This window comes from Anopheles coustani, chromosome 2 (assembly GCF_943734705.1).
Source record: "Anopheles coustani chromosome 2, idAnoCousDA_361_x.2, whole genome shotgun sequence".
In the NCBI taxonomy this organism is placed as follows: Eukaryota; Metazoa; Arthropoda; class Insecta; order Diptera; family Culicidae; genus Anopheles; species Anopheles coustani.
In genome coordinates, this window is record NC_071289.1 from 3545818 (window position 1) to 3562631 (window position 16814).

Genomic DNA, 16814 nt, shown 5'->3' on the forward strand with positions numbered 1-16814 from the left:
GTTGTTATCATCGTGAAGCTTGGGAAGTGTGTTTAAGATCAAGAAAAAACACTAGATCCATTGATTTGTTGGTCGTAAAAATGATTTCTTTGTGTAACAGATGGGAAGGATCGCGCCTGTTCACTGTTGCCGTGGTCTATATGATAGGTCATGGTCGAGAGAAAGTCGTCTCATGCGGCCGTGCACGTTTTTGGCTACAACTGGCTGCGCCCTGGGGTTTTTTTAAATCTTAGCAAACATTGAAAGGGCTGCCCACAGCATTAAAATATCGGCCGAGAAATCTCGACGTCCGACGTCAGGTTCGGAGCCATTAACCGTGATTCGCGATGAGATAATGCACCTCCCGTCGATCGACGTCCCAATGCACGTACGGTGCAAAACAACCCGGTGGCCCCGAAGTGGACAGCTACAGGGCACTCACACTCAGTCGGGAGCCCTTTCCTCCCCCCCCCACAATGCCCCCTCCGGGGGCAACTAGGGCACGTAGAACGTGCGAAACTATTACGCCGACACCTCGGCTCTCGGCGAAGAAAGTGATAAGACGGTAGCCGCTGCCTAGCGCCGTCACTTCGTTCGCGTAGACAAGCTGGCGGAACAAAGGATTCACCCTCCCGCTTGTTTTGCCACAGTTTCCCGACCAGTAGAGGATCGGTGTAAGTGTGTGGTTTTTGTGAATACTAAAAAATGAAAATGAGTAAAACATACTGTTTGCTCGCAACTCATAACGTGCCAGAGCGAGCGAACACAGAAGCAGGGTTTGATGTCGATTCTGAAGAGGCCTCTTCTTTGATTGTCCGATAAAAAAGGGAATCTTCCTGATGTGAGCGAAGAAGAATCCACCAGGACGGAGGCAGAAATGAGGCGGAAAATCTGAGCACCCCCCTCTTGGCACGATCTTCCTTCCTTTCTCCACTCATTAGTCGACACAGCGAGTGTCCTCGGAAGTCTTCTCCCTGTCCAGCGCTCTGTCGCCACCGCGCAGAAGGGTTTTTATGTAACACAAGTGTGCAATAGACTAACGTGGACGATTGCCTACCGATCATCAGTAGCTGATCGATCGTTCTAGCGCTCGGATGGTGCTTCATTCGTAGTGCAATCCCAACGGATTAGTGCAGTGTAGTGTCGACGCCTTCCGAGAGGATCTCCGCACGGATTATCAACCTCTTTTCAACGATCGATATCAGATTCGCGTGAAGTTACCCAAAAATGTCTCTTAAGCCGTTCGATATCGAGGTGGACCCACCAAGCGAGGAGCTGATGGAGATCGCTCGGCGGGAGTTGCGCGAAACGCCTGAAGTTCGGGAAGCTGCCCTGGAGGAACTGCGAGCGCTCCTGAAGGAAGCCAAGGATATGCACTTCAGTGACGAGAAAGAGTTTCTCCTAATTTTCCTCCGTCCGTGTCATTTCTACGCCGAAAGTGCACTAAAAATGGTAAGCCATCGCAAAGCAGAGTAGGCCGGCTTCCGGTCGAACAAAGACGGCGTCAACAGCGTGCACCTGTGACTGTGGCCGGTTTGCGTGTCTGATTGCGTTCGCGTCCCGCGTCTCGAGGAATTGAAAGATGACTCAATGGTTTCTTTCTTTCTTTCGTTCCTTGCAACGGTGTGACTTATCGATAAACAAGGCGACGAACTCGTCGATATAAGTTTGCAGCTCGCTCCAGACGACGCATTGTCACGAACCGGTGTACTATGGACCGACGGTCAAGTGCATTGTGTTACAGTCGGTTTGTGTTTTGTTCATATGTTATCTCCCACCATCCAGACCAGAATCGACAAGTTTTTTTGTTTCGCCTACAAACATGCTTACCAGTACTTGTACATAGAATATATTGCTAATGATCTTAAGCTGGAAACGGAGTTGACAAAAAAGTTACGTTAGTACTCGAACTAGAAGGAAGTGTAATTAACGCTCACGATCATTACCAAATCATTCACGATCATCTCGGTGGTAAGGTGTCCCAAGATCATCTATGACGTCTTTGGTGCTCTTGTCCTCGTCAGCGATAGACTCTTGCTTCACATTGATTATCTTCATCTAGAATATGAAGCCTCTTATTCAAAATTTACAATTTCACAACATTTTTAGCGTGAAACATTTCACGGACCCACTTCCTTTTAGTTAGATGGATAAATCATTTGAACCATTGGAGGTTCCCACAAATTTATGGATAACGGTTATCAACAGCACCGTGGCCTACCGTTAGTCCCTTGTGCCTGTTACGCTATTAAGATAAGAACAGTTGTTCGGTCGGCCCCCCTTTTTTCCGCGAGCCATGAACACTATATGGCTCGTATTGGTCAAGAAACAACCAATGCTAGCCGGAACACCCGGTACTTGAACTTTGATCCCGTGACGTCAAGCCGAATCAGGGAACGATAGGCTCACTTCATATAGACATTCTTTCTGCACTCTTTCGCAGCGACTGCCAACTGATCAATCAAACCAGGCGCGCTCGGTTGTGATGTCACGCCAACATCACACCATCAGCAGATAACAGCGTTGCAGCGTTGGCAGCGCCGTATCATTCGCGCAATTGTGCACTTCATTATCACCCTCTTTTTTACTTTGTTCTCTCCCAAAATAGATGCGTCGAATTGCGGAGTTTAAGCAGTCCAACCACCCACTGCTGCACGCGCTCAAGCCCGAAGAGGAGAAGCTCGCCTTCATCGATCACAACGTGGTGAACGTGCTGACCAACCGGGACCAGAAGGGGCGCCGCGTGCTGCTGGTGAACTGCGGGTCGGCCTGGGACCCGAAGGCGGTCAGCTCCGAACAACTGTTCCGGCTGTTCTTCCTGATCCATCTCGTCGCCCAGCTCGAGCCGGCCACACAGATCAACGGCATCGTGGTGGTGCTGGACTTCGACGGCCTCTCCCTGAAGCAGGTTAAAGCGCTGTCGCCCTCCTTCTCCCGGCGGCTGATAACCTTCATCCAGGACGCGATGCCGCTGCGCCTAAAGGAGGTGCACATCCTCAAGCAGCCGTACATCTTCAACATGGTGTGGGCACTCTTCAAGCCATTCATCCGCGAGAAGCTCAAGAGTCGCGTAAGTTTGTCCTTCACGCTTTGACCCCGAAAAAACGAAAACAGACCATATGGGTGGAAGTCGTTATCAACCAGAAATATACTCCAGGTCACAACGGCCGCGACTCCTGCGCGGAGGGCTCCCGGTTTGTTGGTAAACAACAGCTGGACGGAGCACTCCGTTCCTCCGTTTCTTTTTGCGTTCCAAATTTAGTACCACTGCTGCCTCGAAAACAAGCTGCGTAATCGTTTCACTCGGTTGTTTATGATCGCATTTCTTCTCTCGCCCGCCCGGGGGTTCTCTCAGATCTTCTTCCACGGGATGGACATGCGGAAGCTGCACAAACACATCGATCCGTGCGATCTGCCGGCAAACTACGGTGGCGAAAGGCCGTCGCTCAACTACGGTGGCCGGGAGTGGTATCCTTGCGTGTACAACTACATCGATCACATCAACCAGTGGAACACGTTCGGATACCTAGCGAATCGTGAAGAATAGCGATCCAAGCGGTTGGATCCGAGAAACCCTCCGAATACATTCGAATATTATTAGGATAGATAGGATTTGCTCGAGGATATGTTTTCTTCTCCTCGATTTCGTTTTAAGGAATCATGTAGAGCGCACTAAAGATCATTGCTTTGTAAGACTCCGGTGGAACAGCAAGGTTAGTATTTTGTGTCCTCCGTGTTCCCTGTGTCGTCACCGTGTTTCGTTGTGTATACGTGCATGTGCATGCTCAATTGGTGTCCTGCCTGTGTTGTGTCTCACAAAGAAGTTCCAAATTTGCCATCTCCATTCACTTATCAGCTTCGTACAGCTAATCAGTATTACAAACCTAAGTTTCCCCCGATCATTGAACTGATCAGGCTTCACTGATTCCATTTTTTCCTTTCGTTCACACCCACCCACCGTAGATCTACTTCCATGGCAACGATCTGGCAAAGTTCCACCAGTTCATCAGCATCGACAAGCTGCCGGCGGACTTTGGAGGCAACCTTCCGGCGATCGACTACACCGGGCTCGATTGGTATCCGTGTGTGGCAGCGCAGATCGAACACATCGAGAAGTACCAACGGTGCGGATTCGTCGACGACAAGAAGGGCTAGAAATCGAAAGGAATCGTTGGGGGTAGCGTTTCGTAAATCATCTGCTTAGCTCAAGGTTCATTTATACTTACGGGTAATTGTGTTAAGGGTGAGACTTGAGAAATATGGAATAAACAGCGATATTTTTTCCTATAGTCATTTGTTTACAAACACTGTCTTTCGCTCTGTAAATTAACGCCATAGTTTGAACGCATCCATCAAGATTAAAGGGGAGCTCAATCGTCTCAATAAATTAATTTCCGTTTTACAAACAGGTCCCGAAAACATTTGACCGATAAGCGTAACGCGTTTGGGGCATTTAAAATAGTTCATTGCCAAACCGAACCATACTCGAACAATCCGCAATTGAGGCTGCGATGAAAATGTGCCTCATTTTCGTTGCAACACCCTGTTCCGGTGACGTCAGTAGTTTGGTGAAGAAACTAATCCCCGAAATCATTACAAAAACCTGCGAATAAACGAACAAATCGCAGGAAGTCATCGTCTCGTTTCGTGCAAGTCTTGGTTAATCAAAGGCCACCAAAGGCGGGCCAGATAAGAAATAACTCCGCCCGGGGGTGAAGAAACACCTTCCCCCGGTGCTATCAGCTGTTTGTGTGACACGTTCTACCATTTGCTGTGAAGGATGTACCATGGCGGGTTTGTACAATGTTTAGCAAAGTTTTGTAAGGGAAATGAACTACTGATGAATTTGATTACTGCTGATAGCTCAAGCTTTAACGGCAGTGTCTGATTCTTCGTTAGTTGTAGACAACATGTCATAGGATTGAAGAACTTTAAAATTTAAAGACCCACTAAAACCACGAGAAGAGCACAAAGCTACAACACTGACCACTTCACACGCCACGAATCAGTTCCATCGTCTGCGCCTACGGGAGCCTCCGGTTATCAGCGCAGTATAGACGTAGAGTGAAGGAGCCACCGTGCCGCGATTTTTTGCGGCCGATGTATGTTTATGTGTGGGTGCACTCAAGCAGGTGGTAAGGTTTGTCCGGGGGGGAATTGGTTGGAAGCTCACCGTAGGCATAGACAAAAACACGCGAAACACCAAAAACAGCAAATCGTCATTGGGTGGAGGAGGAAAGCGGAAACGGGGTGGAGGAATGCGCGTGCGATTTGTTGTAATCGATGAGCCGTCCGCGGCGTTGCGCCAGTTGAGTTTCGGACGCACCACGAAACGGTTTAGGTTTCACTTTTTTCGGTCAGTTCTTCGCTTCGAGGCTCGAGCCGTGTGTGTGTGTGTGACGAGGGTTAGTTGCCTCTGGTGTTCGAAAAGAAGAAGGACCGTAGAAGAAGTATCCCCCAGTAACAGCCATGAAGACCGCCCAACCACCGTTCGACATCGTTACGGAGCCTCCGACGGCGGAGCTGCTCGAAGTGTCCCGGCGGGAGTTGCGCGAAACGCCGGAAGTGCGCGAATCGGCCATCTTGCGATTGCGTCAGATGCTGCACAGCGCGACTGACCTCAACTACGCCGATGACGACGACTTCCTGCTCATCTTCTTGCGCCCGTGCCATTTCTACCCCGAGAGTGCCCTCAAAATGGTGAGTAAACCTTCCCTTTCGTCGCAAACAGCGGCATAAGGGCTCGCTGCAGTTCATAAGTAACGTGATCCTTCGCGGAATCGTGCCCATTCATCAGTTTTACTGACAGGCGAGTTTCCTATCGTTGTTCTTGGCGGTTTAAAATTCACGACATTTTGCAAACGACGGTACCGAATGTTCCGATAGGCTGTTGGAGGAAGTAATAAGATAAGAGAGGCTCCAGGCACCCAGTCAAGGCGGGTTGCAATTCTTATCGAATGGATCGTATGACTGCATACGGACGGTTATCGAGTCAAAAAATCAACTAATAAGGTATTGTTCTCCTCCACCCCGGCCCCCGAAATTCCATAGATGCGACGTATTGCCGACTTCAAAAAGAATAACTTCCCCCTGATGCACAACCTATCGCCTGAGGATGAGAAGGTCTCCTTCCTGGACCACAAGATCGTGAATGTGTTGACGAACCGCGATTCGAAGGGGCGTCGGATATTGATCGTGAGCTGCGGCGCGGTTTGGGACCCGAAAGCGGTCACCGCCGACAAGCTGTTCCGGATGTTCTATCTGGTGCATCTCGTGGCTCAGCTGGAGGCGGCTACACAGATCAACGGAGTCGTTATTGTAATGGACTTCGAGGGCCTTTCGCTGAAGCAGGTGCGCGGTCTGTCGCCTTCCTTTTCCAAGCTGCTGTTGACGTTCCTGCAGGAGGCGGTTCCGCTGCGCATGAAGGAGTTTCACATCCTTAAGCAGCCGTACATCTTCAACATGGTGTGGACTCTATTCAAGCCGTTCATCGGTGATAAGCTCAAGAAGCGGGTAAGTACGAACAGAGGGAGGAGTATTTGTGTTACAGACGAATTTCTAATATCCACCTTATGTCGATAGCTGTACTTCCATGGAAACGACATGAAGAAGCTGCACAAGCACATCGACCCCGCGGACCTGCCGAAGAACTACGGAGGTACTAGGCCTGCACTGGACTACAGCTCGCGTGACTGGTATCCGTGCATCGAGAAGTACACCGAGCACATCCACAACTGGAACAACTACGGATACGCGGCCGGCCCCTAGATCTTACCACCGGGTGGTATCAAAAGTCTTCTGCCAAAGACAGGCCAAAAACTACTTACGCAGACATTAGCCATAAGCGATAGGAGGTTAGGAGGGAGAGGAATGGGGAATGATAGCGCGTCGTTCGTTGATAAGTTGGTCCAACTGGAGACCTAACACTCCTCTAAAACGCTCCGCACCGGGTACGAAGTTCGAGTGCCCCCGACCGGGTGATTAAGTCGATCGGGTCGATGATAAGCAATTGCGACAATAGCAGCATGCGCGACGAATGACGTCGCGACAAACAACCTGCCAAACGATAAGGAGGCTCGTTCGCCTGCTTGGGATGCTGATCCAAGGACGAACGGCCACCGTTATTTTCGCTCGTAACGAGCACCACGGGATCAAACGGAACACTTTACGTTTAGAGATTAGACGGTATGCGCGTGGGATTAGACATAAGCTAGGGTGCCATTAATACGAGGCCACGTGTGAAGGACAGTTTTGGCCAACGGGCACCGACGGCATCGAGCAAATCTTTTTCCACGCATATGCGTACTGATTTAGATTATTTTCATAGCTATAAATTGAATAAATTGGTTTTTATTGTACGCCGTGAGTTTCCGATTTATTTGCCCGATAATGGGACGATTATGTGGGATTAGTTTGGAATTCATATCGATAAGACGTTACGATAAGGGAAGGGAATTCGTCATAGGATTTTCCGGTAGGGTCAAGATGCCATTATTACAAGTGATTTGATTTGTCATGCACATCATCATCATCAACGTCATCATCAGGTACTACTTAAGCTTGTGTAAGATTATTAATTTATTAATAGCTTGCCGGAAAAGACACTCATATTTTTTTCACTTTATTTTACAAGGTTGGTAATGCTATTTGGTATTTTATTTATTTATAGATATACCAACCCCTGACAATCTCTCCCCTAAAAGTATGCAATACACCTCACACGTTCGAGTAGTTTTAAAATTTGCTCATCAACCGCCATCAAGTTACGCAACACCACTGTTAGATGCAGTTTGGTTCCACCGTGGTGAACCGCAGGTGATTGATATTGTTTACCCTGCAAGCCATTAACCCAGCCCAGTTTGCAAACAAGAATGGCAAGAATTTGCGCTGATGAAGCAAAAATCAATGGTAAACACTCTCCTCCGTTGGGTATGCTTATTTTGCTTGGTTTGTGTAATGTGATCGGTGCGATTCGAATTTTCTACTTCACGGCTGCGAACCGAATTTCTGTTCTTAAAATAACTCCTAACATTTCGATGGAGGCCAATATTACGGTTGTTATTTGAGTGTCAAAGTCACAAAACTATCGATTGTTATCAGCTTCGAAAGGCGCTTAATGTCGACCCCTAACGGAAGCACTTGTCGGGTTCCCCTGCGCTGGAGCAAAGTTGATCGCGCGTAGTCAAAGTCCAGCCGAGCGTCACGTATTGCGTTTCACCACCACCGTCCGCCCCGAAACGCAGAACAACAGAATCTTGTCACAACCCCTAAAACGACGTCGACCCGACTCTTGATGATAAGGCTCGCTCATCGATTCGAACCGAGTTTCGTTTATCAATCGTAAGAAGCTCGTTCGCTCACTCATTTTTCTTCCAGGTTTCAACGATGCGGTCGCTCGCTAGTGTTTGGATTATGGGAATCCAATCGGAACCACCATTCTTTCCACCAGCAGCCCTCCTCTCTGATCTTCCGCAAAGTTCATTCGCGTTTATCAGCGCGCTGCCGCCGGCACCTTGCGCCGGGAATTGAAAAGTGACCAAACAATGTGGACTCCTCGAGGGAGAGAGAGAGTCGCCAGTCCAGTCTAATCAAACCAAACGCCAATGCGAGGGTATCAGCACCAAAGGACGCGTACATAAACAGCGACGCTTGGCGACTGATAACGACGAACCACGACACAACTTACAAACTGGGTGTCTTCGACGGGGTTGCAGTGTTTTACTGATCATCGGCGTGGACGGAGTGTACTGGACCAAGGCACTGGACCAAGGCATAAGGAATTGACAATGGGATCGTTTGAGTTGGAAACCGCACCACCTAGTGCTGAACTCCTCGAAGTGGCTCGAGAGGAACTTCGCGAAACTCCGGAAGTTCGCCAGGCGGCCGTTGAGGAGCTGCGCAAGTTGCTGCTGGCCGCCACCGATCTCAACTTCCCGGACGATGAGGAATTCCTTATCATCTTCCTCCGGCCGACCAAGTTCTATGCAGAGAGTGCCCTGAAGTTGGTAAGACGAAAGCCTACTATCTCCTGATTGACCTTTGCTTATGCGGATTCACGTCCAATATCTCCAGATGCGTAACATTGCCGAGTTCAACAAGACCTACAAAGAGACGCTGTTTAACCTGATGCCGACCGATGTGATGAACGTGTTCATCGAGCACAACATTATCAACATCCTGACGAACCGCGACCAGAAGGGGCGCCGTATGATGGTCGTCAATATGGGCGAAACGTGGGATCCTAAGGCTGTGTCGGAGGAGCATATCTTCCGCGTGCTGTACACGATCCACAAGCTGGCCGTGCTCGAGCCGGCCACACAGATCAACGGAGTGGTTGTGATCTACGACTTCAAGGGCATGGGCATGAAGCACGTCCGCTCGATGTCCCCCAGTGGTGCCAAGCGTCTCCTGACCTTCATCCAGGAGGCAAGCCCACTCCGAGTCAAGGGCATCCATTTTATCAACCAGCCCATGCTGTTCAGCATGGTGTGGTCGCTGTTCAAGCCATTTGTCCAGGATAAGCTCAACAAGCGTGTAAGTAATAGCGGTTCTTCCAATCCGATCAAAGGCAGAGAATTTGACGATTCCTTTTCTTGTATGTAGATGTTCTTCCACGGTGATAAGATGGCCAAACTGCACGAGCACGTCCACAAGGAGTACCTTCCGTCAAATTACGGCGGAACTCTACCCGCGCTGGACTACGGTGGCAAGGACTGGTATCCGGTCGCCGAGCAGCACCTCGATTTCATCAAGAAGTGGAACACGTGCGGTTTCAAGTAAATTGATTCCAAACCCCCCTCACAAGGAAGCTCTGGAGATGGCCCGAAACCAGTGAAACAAGCAATCCCCAAAGTCAGATCCAGCTTTCCTTCTTCCTCGAGTGGAGAGAAGCAAGCGTAAGTTCACAGCCTAAACCGTTATCAATCGGTCATTGCCGGCGAATCCATCAAACGCTCAGTTACTTTCTTATCATGCATGCGGGATGGTGGTAGTAAAGGTTGGATTGGTTGTTGTTAGATGGAGTTCAAGTTCCCCTCTCGTCACCTTTCTTCGCTGGTTCGGGTTTTATTTGGGCCATCTTCCGGAGACAAGTCACCGTTGTTCGATGTAACTAACCGTTCCAAAAATAAGACTCGATTATTACTACGTCATTTTTGTGCAATCGTTCTGTATTTGTTACCAATTGTTTTTAATACGAAAATAAACATGATTCAAACCAACAAATCTATTATCTTTTCAATCTGTAACAAATGTAATTAAACAAGTAGGCGACCTAAAAATATCAATCGATCGGAATCATGCTACTTTTAATCAAATAAATCAAATTATCTACGGCTACTATGACTAGACGACAAATAATCAAAGAAAATTGATGCAGTAAAGGTTTAGGTTGCTTTCAATCGAGCAAAACCACTTCTTATCCTCCTGCTATAAATTCGACGCTGAAATCTATCTCGCTCAAAGTGTTGATAATGATTAGGTCGACCCAAGCTGAGCCGCCCCCGAAGCAAACTTCGACTAATCTTATCGGTTTTGCCGGTTGATGAAGATTTTCTCGATCTCCTGTGCAAAGTTCATCTGCGATACGGCTGGCAAGTTTCGGGCTTTTGTTTCTAACGCGAGTCGGAACTCTCGAGACGAAGGAACAACAATACAGTACGGGTTTAGGATTGTAATTTGGTCATGTTTGCGCAAAGAGGTTGTTTTTGCAAAACGAAAAATGCAATGATACACGAAAGTACGATAGAATGAAAGCGAACGGTTTTCGAAAATGGTAGCTTATTTGAATCCACACGTGTTCCATTTCTTGATGAACTCGATGTGCTTTTCCGCCGCCGGGTACCAGTCCTTGCCACCGTAGTTGAGCGCCGGCAGGGATCCTCCGTAGTTCGCCGGAAGGAAGTCCTTGTGGACGTGCTCGTGCAGCTTGGCCATCTTTTCTCCGTGGAAGAACATCTGTGGAAAGGGAAAATGTGCTAGAGAGAGCCTCGTAACATCGACGTGCCAAGGGGATGGCACTTACACGCTTGTTGAGCTTCTCCTTGACGAAGGGCTTGAACAGCGACCACACCATGTTGAAGATCATCGGCTCGTTGACGAAGTGCACCGCCTTCATGCGCAACGGGCAAGCCTCCTGGATGAAGGTGAGCAGTCGCTTGGCACCACTCGTCGACATCGCCTTCACGTGACCCATGCCCATACCCTTGAAGTCGTAGATCACAACCGCGCCGTTGATCTGCGTGGCTGCTTCGAGCACGGCCAGCTTCTGGATGGTGTAGAGCGCCCGGAAGATCTGGTCCTCGGTAACGACCTTCGTGTTCCACGCCTCACCCATATGCACCACCATCAAGCGACGGCCCTTCTGGTCACGGTTGGTGAAGATGTTGATCAGCCCGTGATCCACGAACACATCCTTCACGTCGCTCGGCATCAGGTTGTGCAGCAGCTCCTTGTAGTTCTTGTTGAACTCGGCCACATTGCGCATCTACACGGGAAACAGGCCAACAACTTAGTCTCGGGAATTGCTCCAGAACGACCACCTCTCCACTTACCAGCTTGAGAGCGCTCTCGGGGTAAAACTTGGTCGGACGGAGGTAGATCAGCAGGAAGTCATCGTCGTCCGGGAAGCTCAGATCGCTAGCTTTCAGCAGCTTGCGCAGCTCCTCGATGGCCGCAGCGCGTACCTCCGGCGTCTCACGGAGCTCCTCCTTGGCTACCGCCAGCAACTCAGCGCTTGGCGCCGACGTGTCGATATCGAACGGACCAGACATGATGTTCCAATCAACAAAACCACAAGCAAACCGTCGAATCGATGTCCAAATCGGATTGACCGGCAACGGAGTAGAACCGCTTGACCGGCCGCCTCGATTTAAGTACTCGAAATCGGGATCGGGTCGCTTATCGGAACGATGGATTAAGCGATACGATGCACCTTGCAGGTCCGATTCGCGATTAAAGCACGGTCATTTGTTTGTTTCTGCACCCCCCGCAGGGGGGAAATTCTGCACCCATCTTGAGCTCCCAGCTCTTATCGAGCGGCTTTACGTAACGAATGTTTTGAACGAAATCACCGAGCACTGATATGGCCGGGAGTGAGTCTTCAATTTTTCGGGCCTGTATCGAAGGAGAGCAACCTTTGTTCGTGGGGAATTAGATTTCGACCTCATGAGTTGACCTACGTGAGAAAATGATGACCAAATCATAAAATGAGACACTGTGAAATCTCTTATGAAATGTTATTTAAAACCACATTTTTAAACATCATAAATCCAAGCAACCAACGTCAAAAAAAGTATAGTTGCCCTCACACTATTGAAGCTAAATTACCATAAAACGTGTCAAGAGGCATGATCGTAATTCACAGTTTGATCTTAATCTCTTCTAGTGAGAATCATGAGGTGCACGTTGATATTACATAGAAGCTGTAATTATTATTCACGCTATAGCCTGCAGTAAAACGGAAAAGAGTAGCGTGATGTTCATGGTTGTTCACTCATTTTGGTTCGTTATGGCATTACAATTTGTTGGAAGCTTTAATACATAAGAAATTTGGTTTGTTTTTATCTCTGAATGTGAAACCCCTGATATGGATTAATAATGTTGAGATCAAGATATGAACAAGAGATTTGGTACTTGGTGTTATTATTGCAATAATACAAACTTTGCTAACGCATTATCTTCCCATTGTGCGATGAAGAAACTTTCAAACATCCTTTGTATGAAAGATCACTGCAGTATTCGCACATGGTCACTACATTCTCCAATTTGCGCTACATGCAGGGACCGACGCCCTTCTTCTCTTCGGGAACAGGTGGAACCTGTCGTGTGGAAAAATACACCCTCAACCTTCTCAGGTGTGATTTTCCAACCACTGACCCCAAACCGGCTCCCCAGGGGTGGATAAATGTACAAAATACCACCATGCTCAAAGGTTCCTCGCTTGCGCCGGTGCAGCAGTCTTTCGATCATTGCCCACTAGCCTTGTGGCAATGATCGGTACAATTCAAAAAATAAACATACTATGCTACGAACACACGTGCAACTTGATCGGTGGATTGATGGATCAACCGCCAACGTCTTAAGAAGCCAGAATCGGCGAAAAGGTCAGCTCGCAACAAATGGCGAACAACTCGCGGAAACGATCATCCACCGCCCAACGACACCAACACCACTACCACCAGCACCAAACACTATTGGGGGATGAGGCGATCCGAGATCCCATCACAATGTAAAGTGGCGGGGGGAGTGTCGGTTTTGTTTCCACACCACACGACGACAACGATCGCGCGCCCGCTGCCAGAACGATCCCACGAAAATCTATAAAGCGTTGGACGCGCGGCTCGGAAACTTTTATTCACCGCTGGGACGCCATTCGGAAAAGATCGTGCTGATCAAACGGCTTGTTCGTGGGAAACGTTAAGCATTGCGCAATAGACTACCTAAACTACCGTGCGTTTCGTGTACCGACCGTGAGTCCGTGAACCGCGTCCGTTCCTTCTCTTCGACGGCCAAGTGGAAGTGGGTCGCGACTGTAGTGAGTTTTTTCTTCCGCACACGCACCAAACTACTGCTGCTATCTGTAGAAAATCGAGCAAAAAAACTAAACACCACACCACAGGGTTAAGTGAAACGAAATAATCACGCCAACGGGCCCAAGGTCGTCGGGTTCGAGCATTACCACCGTCCGTCTGTTTGTTTTTCCGTTTCACATCCCGCCCGAAAGTGGCTAATTGGTTGGCTGTTGTGCTGCGGTACGCACCCTGCACTTGAGAGCGTCGGTAGAAAGTGAAAAGCCTTCAAATTATCATACGACCGGGTGGGAAACTGAAGGCTAAAAGTGGTAGAAAACGCTCAAGCAGTCGTCAGTTGGGTGATCGAAGTGATACGTTACAGGTTGTTGTTCCCATCGTAAAGTGAAAGAAAATTCGCAATCGTGAAAAAATGTCGATCAAATACAATGAGAAAAACTTTCCCTACATCGACCTCGGCAAGGGGTACATCATCTACCTCCAGGATGAGGACTACACGGACGAGCGGTGGGTGCTGAAGGCGGAACAGGAGCTCCACGAGACGCCGGAAAACCAGGCCCGGGCGCTGGAACAGCTGCGCGAACTTCTGCGTGGTGAGAAGAAGCTCACCGTTCCGCTGGAGGATGAAAAGTTTCTGCTCAAGTTTCTGCGCCCGCTGGCGTACGACGTCCAGAAGGCGTTCGACTGCATCCGCCACACGTTCCTGATGAAGAAGAACTACGGCAAGGACTACTACGATGGGCGCATCAAGCCGTCGCACATCCGCCACATCTACGACTCCGGCATGGTGACCTTCCTGCCGATGCGTGACGACGACGGATGCGGCATTTGCATAACGCAGCTCGGGCGTGAGTATTCGACCATCCCCCCCTTATAAATCTACGTGTATCGGCTCCACTTCCGACTGAGAAAAGGCCTCTTAGGGGCTGGGAAAGAAAAACCCCAAGAGGGTCAGTGACTCTATGCGTTCCATGTTATTAGAACTTTGAACACAATCGTTCTTGAGATAACATGCAAGAATTTTCTCGAAATTCTCTCCACCCGAAACCTGTTTCGGTTTCTAGTGCTAATCATTTCCAACGATGTGTTTGTGGTTCCTATTAACCGGAACATTCCATCATACGATGCATGTATTGGACACTCCAAACTCGTTTCGGTTTCCAAAATACCTATAATTCCAATAACATGACGTCAATTCAATAACCTCTCCAGGTTTATTGCACATAAGGTTCCTCATCGAGAAACATCATTATGACTCTTTTTTTAGAAACGAAAAAATTGTATAAGAGACAGTGTACACTGCACAATCATTATTTTCTATTGATGAAATGCAGTTTACCAAACGAAGCAAATAGCATCCACCAACAAATGGCAGCTTTCGTCACCTGCCATTTTTGCAAAAGAGATCGCATCTAGAGCTTTGTTTGCTTTTGATGTGTTGTGAATTTATTCCCACGGGGTTGTGAAAACTACTACCTGTATGTAAGTTCTGATTTTTGAAAGTCATGTTGTCATGATTAAAGAATAATATTGTATTAAGTGTGTGCTCGTTTATCCGCGTTATTTAAAGTAGCAGTTATCAGTTATTTTAAAGTAGGTTGGTCTTCATTATCTCCAGGGTCGCGATCTTGACCCTATTTATAGGCTCTCCGGAACCATCTGGTCTTGGGAAGCGGCTTGGGAAAACCTACTTGGCCGAGACCAACGCAGATAAACTGTAGCCCTGCAGCAAGAGCTGTACTCACTTTCGTTGGAACTCTGTGACGCATCGAAACCGGTCGCTTGCAATGCGATCGGACGTCAACCATCAATCGTGGAATATTCCCATCGCTTTGGTTGGACTTGGAATCGTTCCAACTGGAGCTAACCATAAAACCATTTAGATCTAAATTCAATGAATAATTCTTTTGATCTACGTACAATAAACGGTGAGAGTCATAACCGTATAACGTGGTGGCTTTATGACGCAACGGTCTAGGTCTCGTCGCTTCCGCGCGAAAGGGAAGCTCTTCGTCCGGCTAATGGTTTCGATTAGAGCCGACTTTAACCTTCACGGATTGTTACACTTTCCAAAAAAACAAAACACTTCCTGGGACACCAACCATGAGCGGCTGGTGTGCATTAAGTTGATCACACAAATGTTATGACTTTTGCAAATGAAGAAGATCCGCCATCCATCAACAAACATACAAACACAGGTATACGTGGTGTTTATTCGGATGAAGTTTCCATTAACGTTTCGGCTTGCCTTTGATTTGTTTGGTGGTTCAAATTTGAATTGTTGATTGCAATATTGTTTGCTTCGTTTCGACTCTACCTTTCCGGCAGGCAAATGGAACACCTCAAAGATCTCGATGTATGACGTGGTGGCGCTGTTTCGCATCAACATCGAGGCCTCGCTGATGGATCCCCTGGTGCAGCTAAACGGTATCCGGATCATCTTCGACTTTGACGGCATCTCGATGTCGCACGTGGCCCAGGCGTCCCCGAAGCACGCGATGGTGAGCCTCCAGTGGATCCAGAAGTGCTGCCCGCTGCCCCTGAAGAGCATCCACATCGTGAACAACTCGATGCTGTTCAACGTGATGTTCACCATCTTCAAGCCGTTCATCTCGAAGGAGCTGCGGGACAAGATGTACTTCCACAACCGCGACTGGAGTTCGCTGACCAAAACCATCAGTCCCAAGTGTCTGCCGCCGGCGTACGGTGGCACGCTGGACGCGCCCGAATGCGAAGGTCAGCTGCTCGGTGACTTCATGCAGCTGTACGACAAGCACTACGAAGGTGAGTGTCAGACGCCGGTCCGAAACCGGTTCTCACTGCTCTCCCAGAGCCCGCTGACTAACGCCATGCCCTTCTCTTTCTGTTCTGTTTTTGGGGCCACAACATCGCAGCCTTGGACGCCTTCGGTTACGACGAGACCAATGCCAACTGAGAGAGCCCCGTGTCACACTTGCTTGCGAGGTGCCCTACATGCTTGCGAACGGCGACTACCGGCGACTGCGACGGCCGGACGCTGTCAATCTGTGATCTATGCCGGTTTGAGGACCACTTCGGGCCATCAGGATGACGAGAGCCCCTTAACGGACTGCAGGCAGGTTTGCTTTGCAAATGCGCACGACGCACCTAAGGCTCCTTCCTCCCGTGTGCCTTAGCGTAAGTAGGATAGTGGAAGGATTGGTACGTTGTGATAATAGAACCTCCAGCACAAAACCGATAAAGTTACATTATCGCCTGCACCACGTCGCCGGAGCCAGGCCAGGTGAACAAATAAATTAACATCCGACATTGAAACGTGAGCTGCGT

The 16814-nt window shown here is 48.8% G+C and overlaps 5 protein-coding genes across 5 annotated transcripts; 4 read left to right on the forward strand and 1 right to left on the reverse strand.

Annotated features, from left to right (window-relative positions):
* The first annotated feature begins 1206 nt into the window (after positions 1 to 1206).
* LOC131263839 (retinaldehyde-binding protein 1-like) lies at positions 1207 to 4180 on the forward strand. The gene is made up of 3 exons (XM_058266103.1): positions 1207 to 1431; positions 2588 to 3049; positions 3943 to 4180. Exons 1-3 carry the CDS (start codon positions 1207 to 1209, stop codon positions 4132 to 4134), a joined length of 879 nt encoding a protein of 292 aa, XP_058122086.1. The 3' UTR covers positions 4135 to 4180.
* Positions 4181 to 5448: 1268 nt separating this feature from the next.
* LOC131263941 (clavesin-1-like) lies at positions 5449 to 6747 on the forward strand. Its single transcript, XM_058266226.1, has 3 exons — positions 5449 to 5679; positions 6031 to 6492; positions 6562 to 6747. Exons 1-3 carry the CDS (start codon positions 5449 to 5451, stop codon positions 6745 to 6747), a joined length of 879 nt encoding a protein of 292 aa, XP_058122209.1.
* A 2018-nt stretch (positions 6748 to 8765) lies between these two features.
* LOC131265479 (clavesin-1-like) lies at positions 8766 to 9759 on the forward strand. The gene is made up of 3 exons (XM_058267748.1): positions 8766 to 8984; positions 9052 to 9513; positions 9583 to 9759. Exons 1-3 carry the CDS (start codon positions 8766 to 8768, stop codon positions 9757 to 9759), a joined length of 858 nt encoding a protein of 285 aa, XP_058123731.1.
* A 999-nt stretch (positions 9760 to 10758) lies between these two features.
* On the reverse strand, positions 10759 to 11750 carry LOC131265532 (retinaldehyde-binding protein 1-like). The gene is made up of 3 exons (XM_058267814.1): positions 11532 to 11750; positions 11003 to 11464; positions 10759 to 10935 (listed from the first exon to the last, which is right to left on the reverse strand). Exons 1-3 carry the CDS (start codon positions 11748 to 11750, stop codon positions 10759 to 10761), a joined length of 858 nt encoding a protein of 285 aa, XP_058123797.1.
* A 2170-nt stretch (positions 11751 to 13920) lies between these two features.
* On the forward strand, positions 13921 to 16443 carry LOC131265835 (alpha-tocopherol transfer protein-like). The gene is made up of 3 exons (XM_058268166.1): positions 13921 to 14356; positions 15837 to 16292; positions 16403 to 16443. The coding sequence occupies exons 1-3, from the start codon at positions 13921 to 13923 to the stop codon at positions 16441 to 16443; spliced, it is 933 nt and encodes a 310-aa protein (XP_058124149.1).
* The last annotated feature ends 371 nt before the right edge of the window (positions 16444 to 16814 follow it).

Bases quoted from the DNA above. Each gene is read 5' to 3' on its own strand.
- LOC131265835 (XM_058268166.1), top strand. From the start codon at position 13,921: ATGTCGATCAAATACAATGAGAAAAACTTTCCCTACATCGACCTCGGC. The intron at 14,357-15,836 runs GTGAGTATTCGA...CCTTTCCGGCAG, and splicing joins TTGCATAACGCAGCTCGGGC to GCAAATGGAACACCTCAAAG. The intron at 16,293-16,402 runs GTGAGTGTCAGA...ACAACATCGCAG, and splicing joins GTACGACAAGCACTACGAAG to CCTTGGACGCCTTCGGTTAC.
- LOC131263839 (XM_058266103.1), top strand. From the start codon at position 1,207: ATGTCTCTTAAGCCGTTCGATATCGAGGTGGACCCACCAAGCGAGGAG. The intron at 1,432-2,587 runs GTAAGCCATCGC...CTCCCAAAATAG, and splicing joins CCGAAAGTGCACTAAAAATG to ATGCGTCGAATTGCGGAGTT. The intron at 3,050-3,942 runs GTAAGTTTGTCC...CACCCACCGTAG, and splicing joins GCGAGAAGCTCAAGAGTCGC to ATCTACTTCCATGGCAACGA.
- LOC131263941 (XM_058266226.1), top strand. From the start codon at position 5,449: ATGAAGACCGCCCAACCACCGTTCGACATCGTTACGGAGCCTCCGACG. The intron at 5,680-6,030 runs GTGAGTAAACCT...GAAATTCCATAG, and splicing joins CCGAGAGTGCCCTCAAAATG to ATGCGACGTATTGCCGACTT. The intron at 6,493-6,561 runs GTAAGTACGAAC...TTATGTCGATAG, and splicing joins GTGATAAGCTCAAGAAGCGG to CTGTACTTCCATGGAAACGA.
- LOC131265479 (XM_058267748.1), top strand. From the start codon at position 8,766: ATGGGATCGTTTGAGTTGGAAACCGCACCACCTAGTGCTGAACTCCTC. The intron at 8,985-9,051 runs GTAAGACGAAAG...CAATATCTCCAG, and splicing joins CAGAGAGTGCCCTGAAGTTG to ATGCGTAACATTGCCGAGTT. The intron at 9,514-9,582 runs GTAAGTAATAGC...TCTTGTATGTAG, and splicing joins AGGATAAGCTCAACAAGCGT to ATGTTCTTCCACGGTGATAA.
- LOC131265532 (XM_058267814.1), bottom strand. From the start codon at position 11,750: ATGTCTGGTCCGTTCGATATCGACACGTCGGCGCCAAGCGCTGAGTTG. The intron at 11,465-11,531 runs GTAAGTGGAGAG...TTTCCCGTGTAG, and splicing joins CCGAGAGCGCTCTCAAGCTG to ATGCGCAATGTGGCCGAGTT. The intron at 10,936-11,002 runs GTAAGTGCCATC...CCCTTTCCACAG, and splicing joins AGGAGAAGCTCAACAAGCGT to ATGTTCTTCCACGGAGAAAA.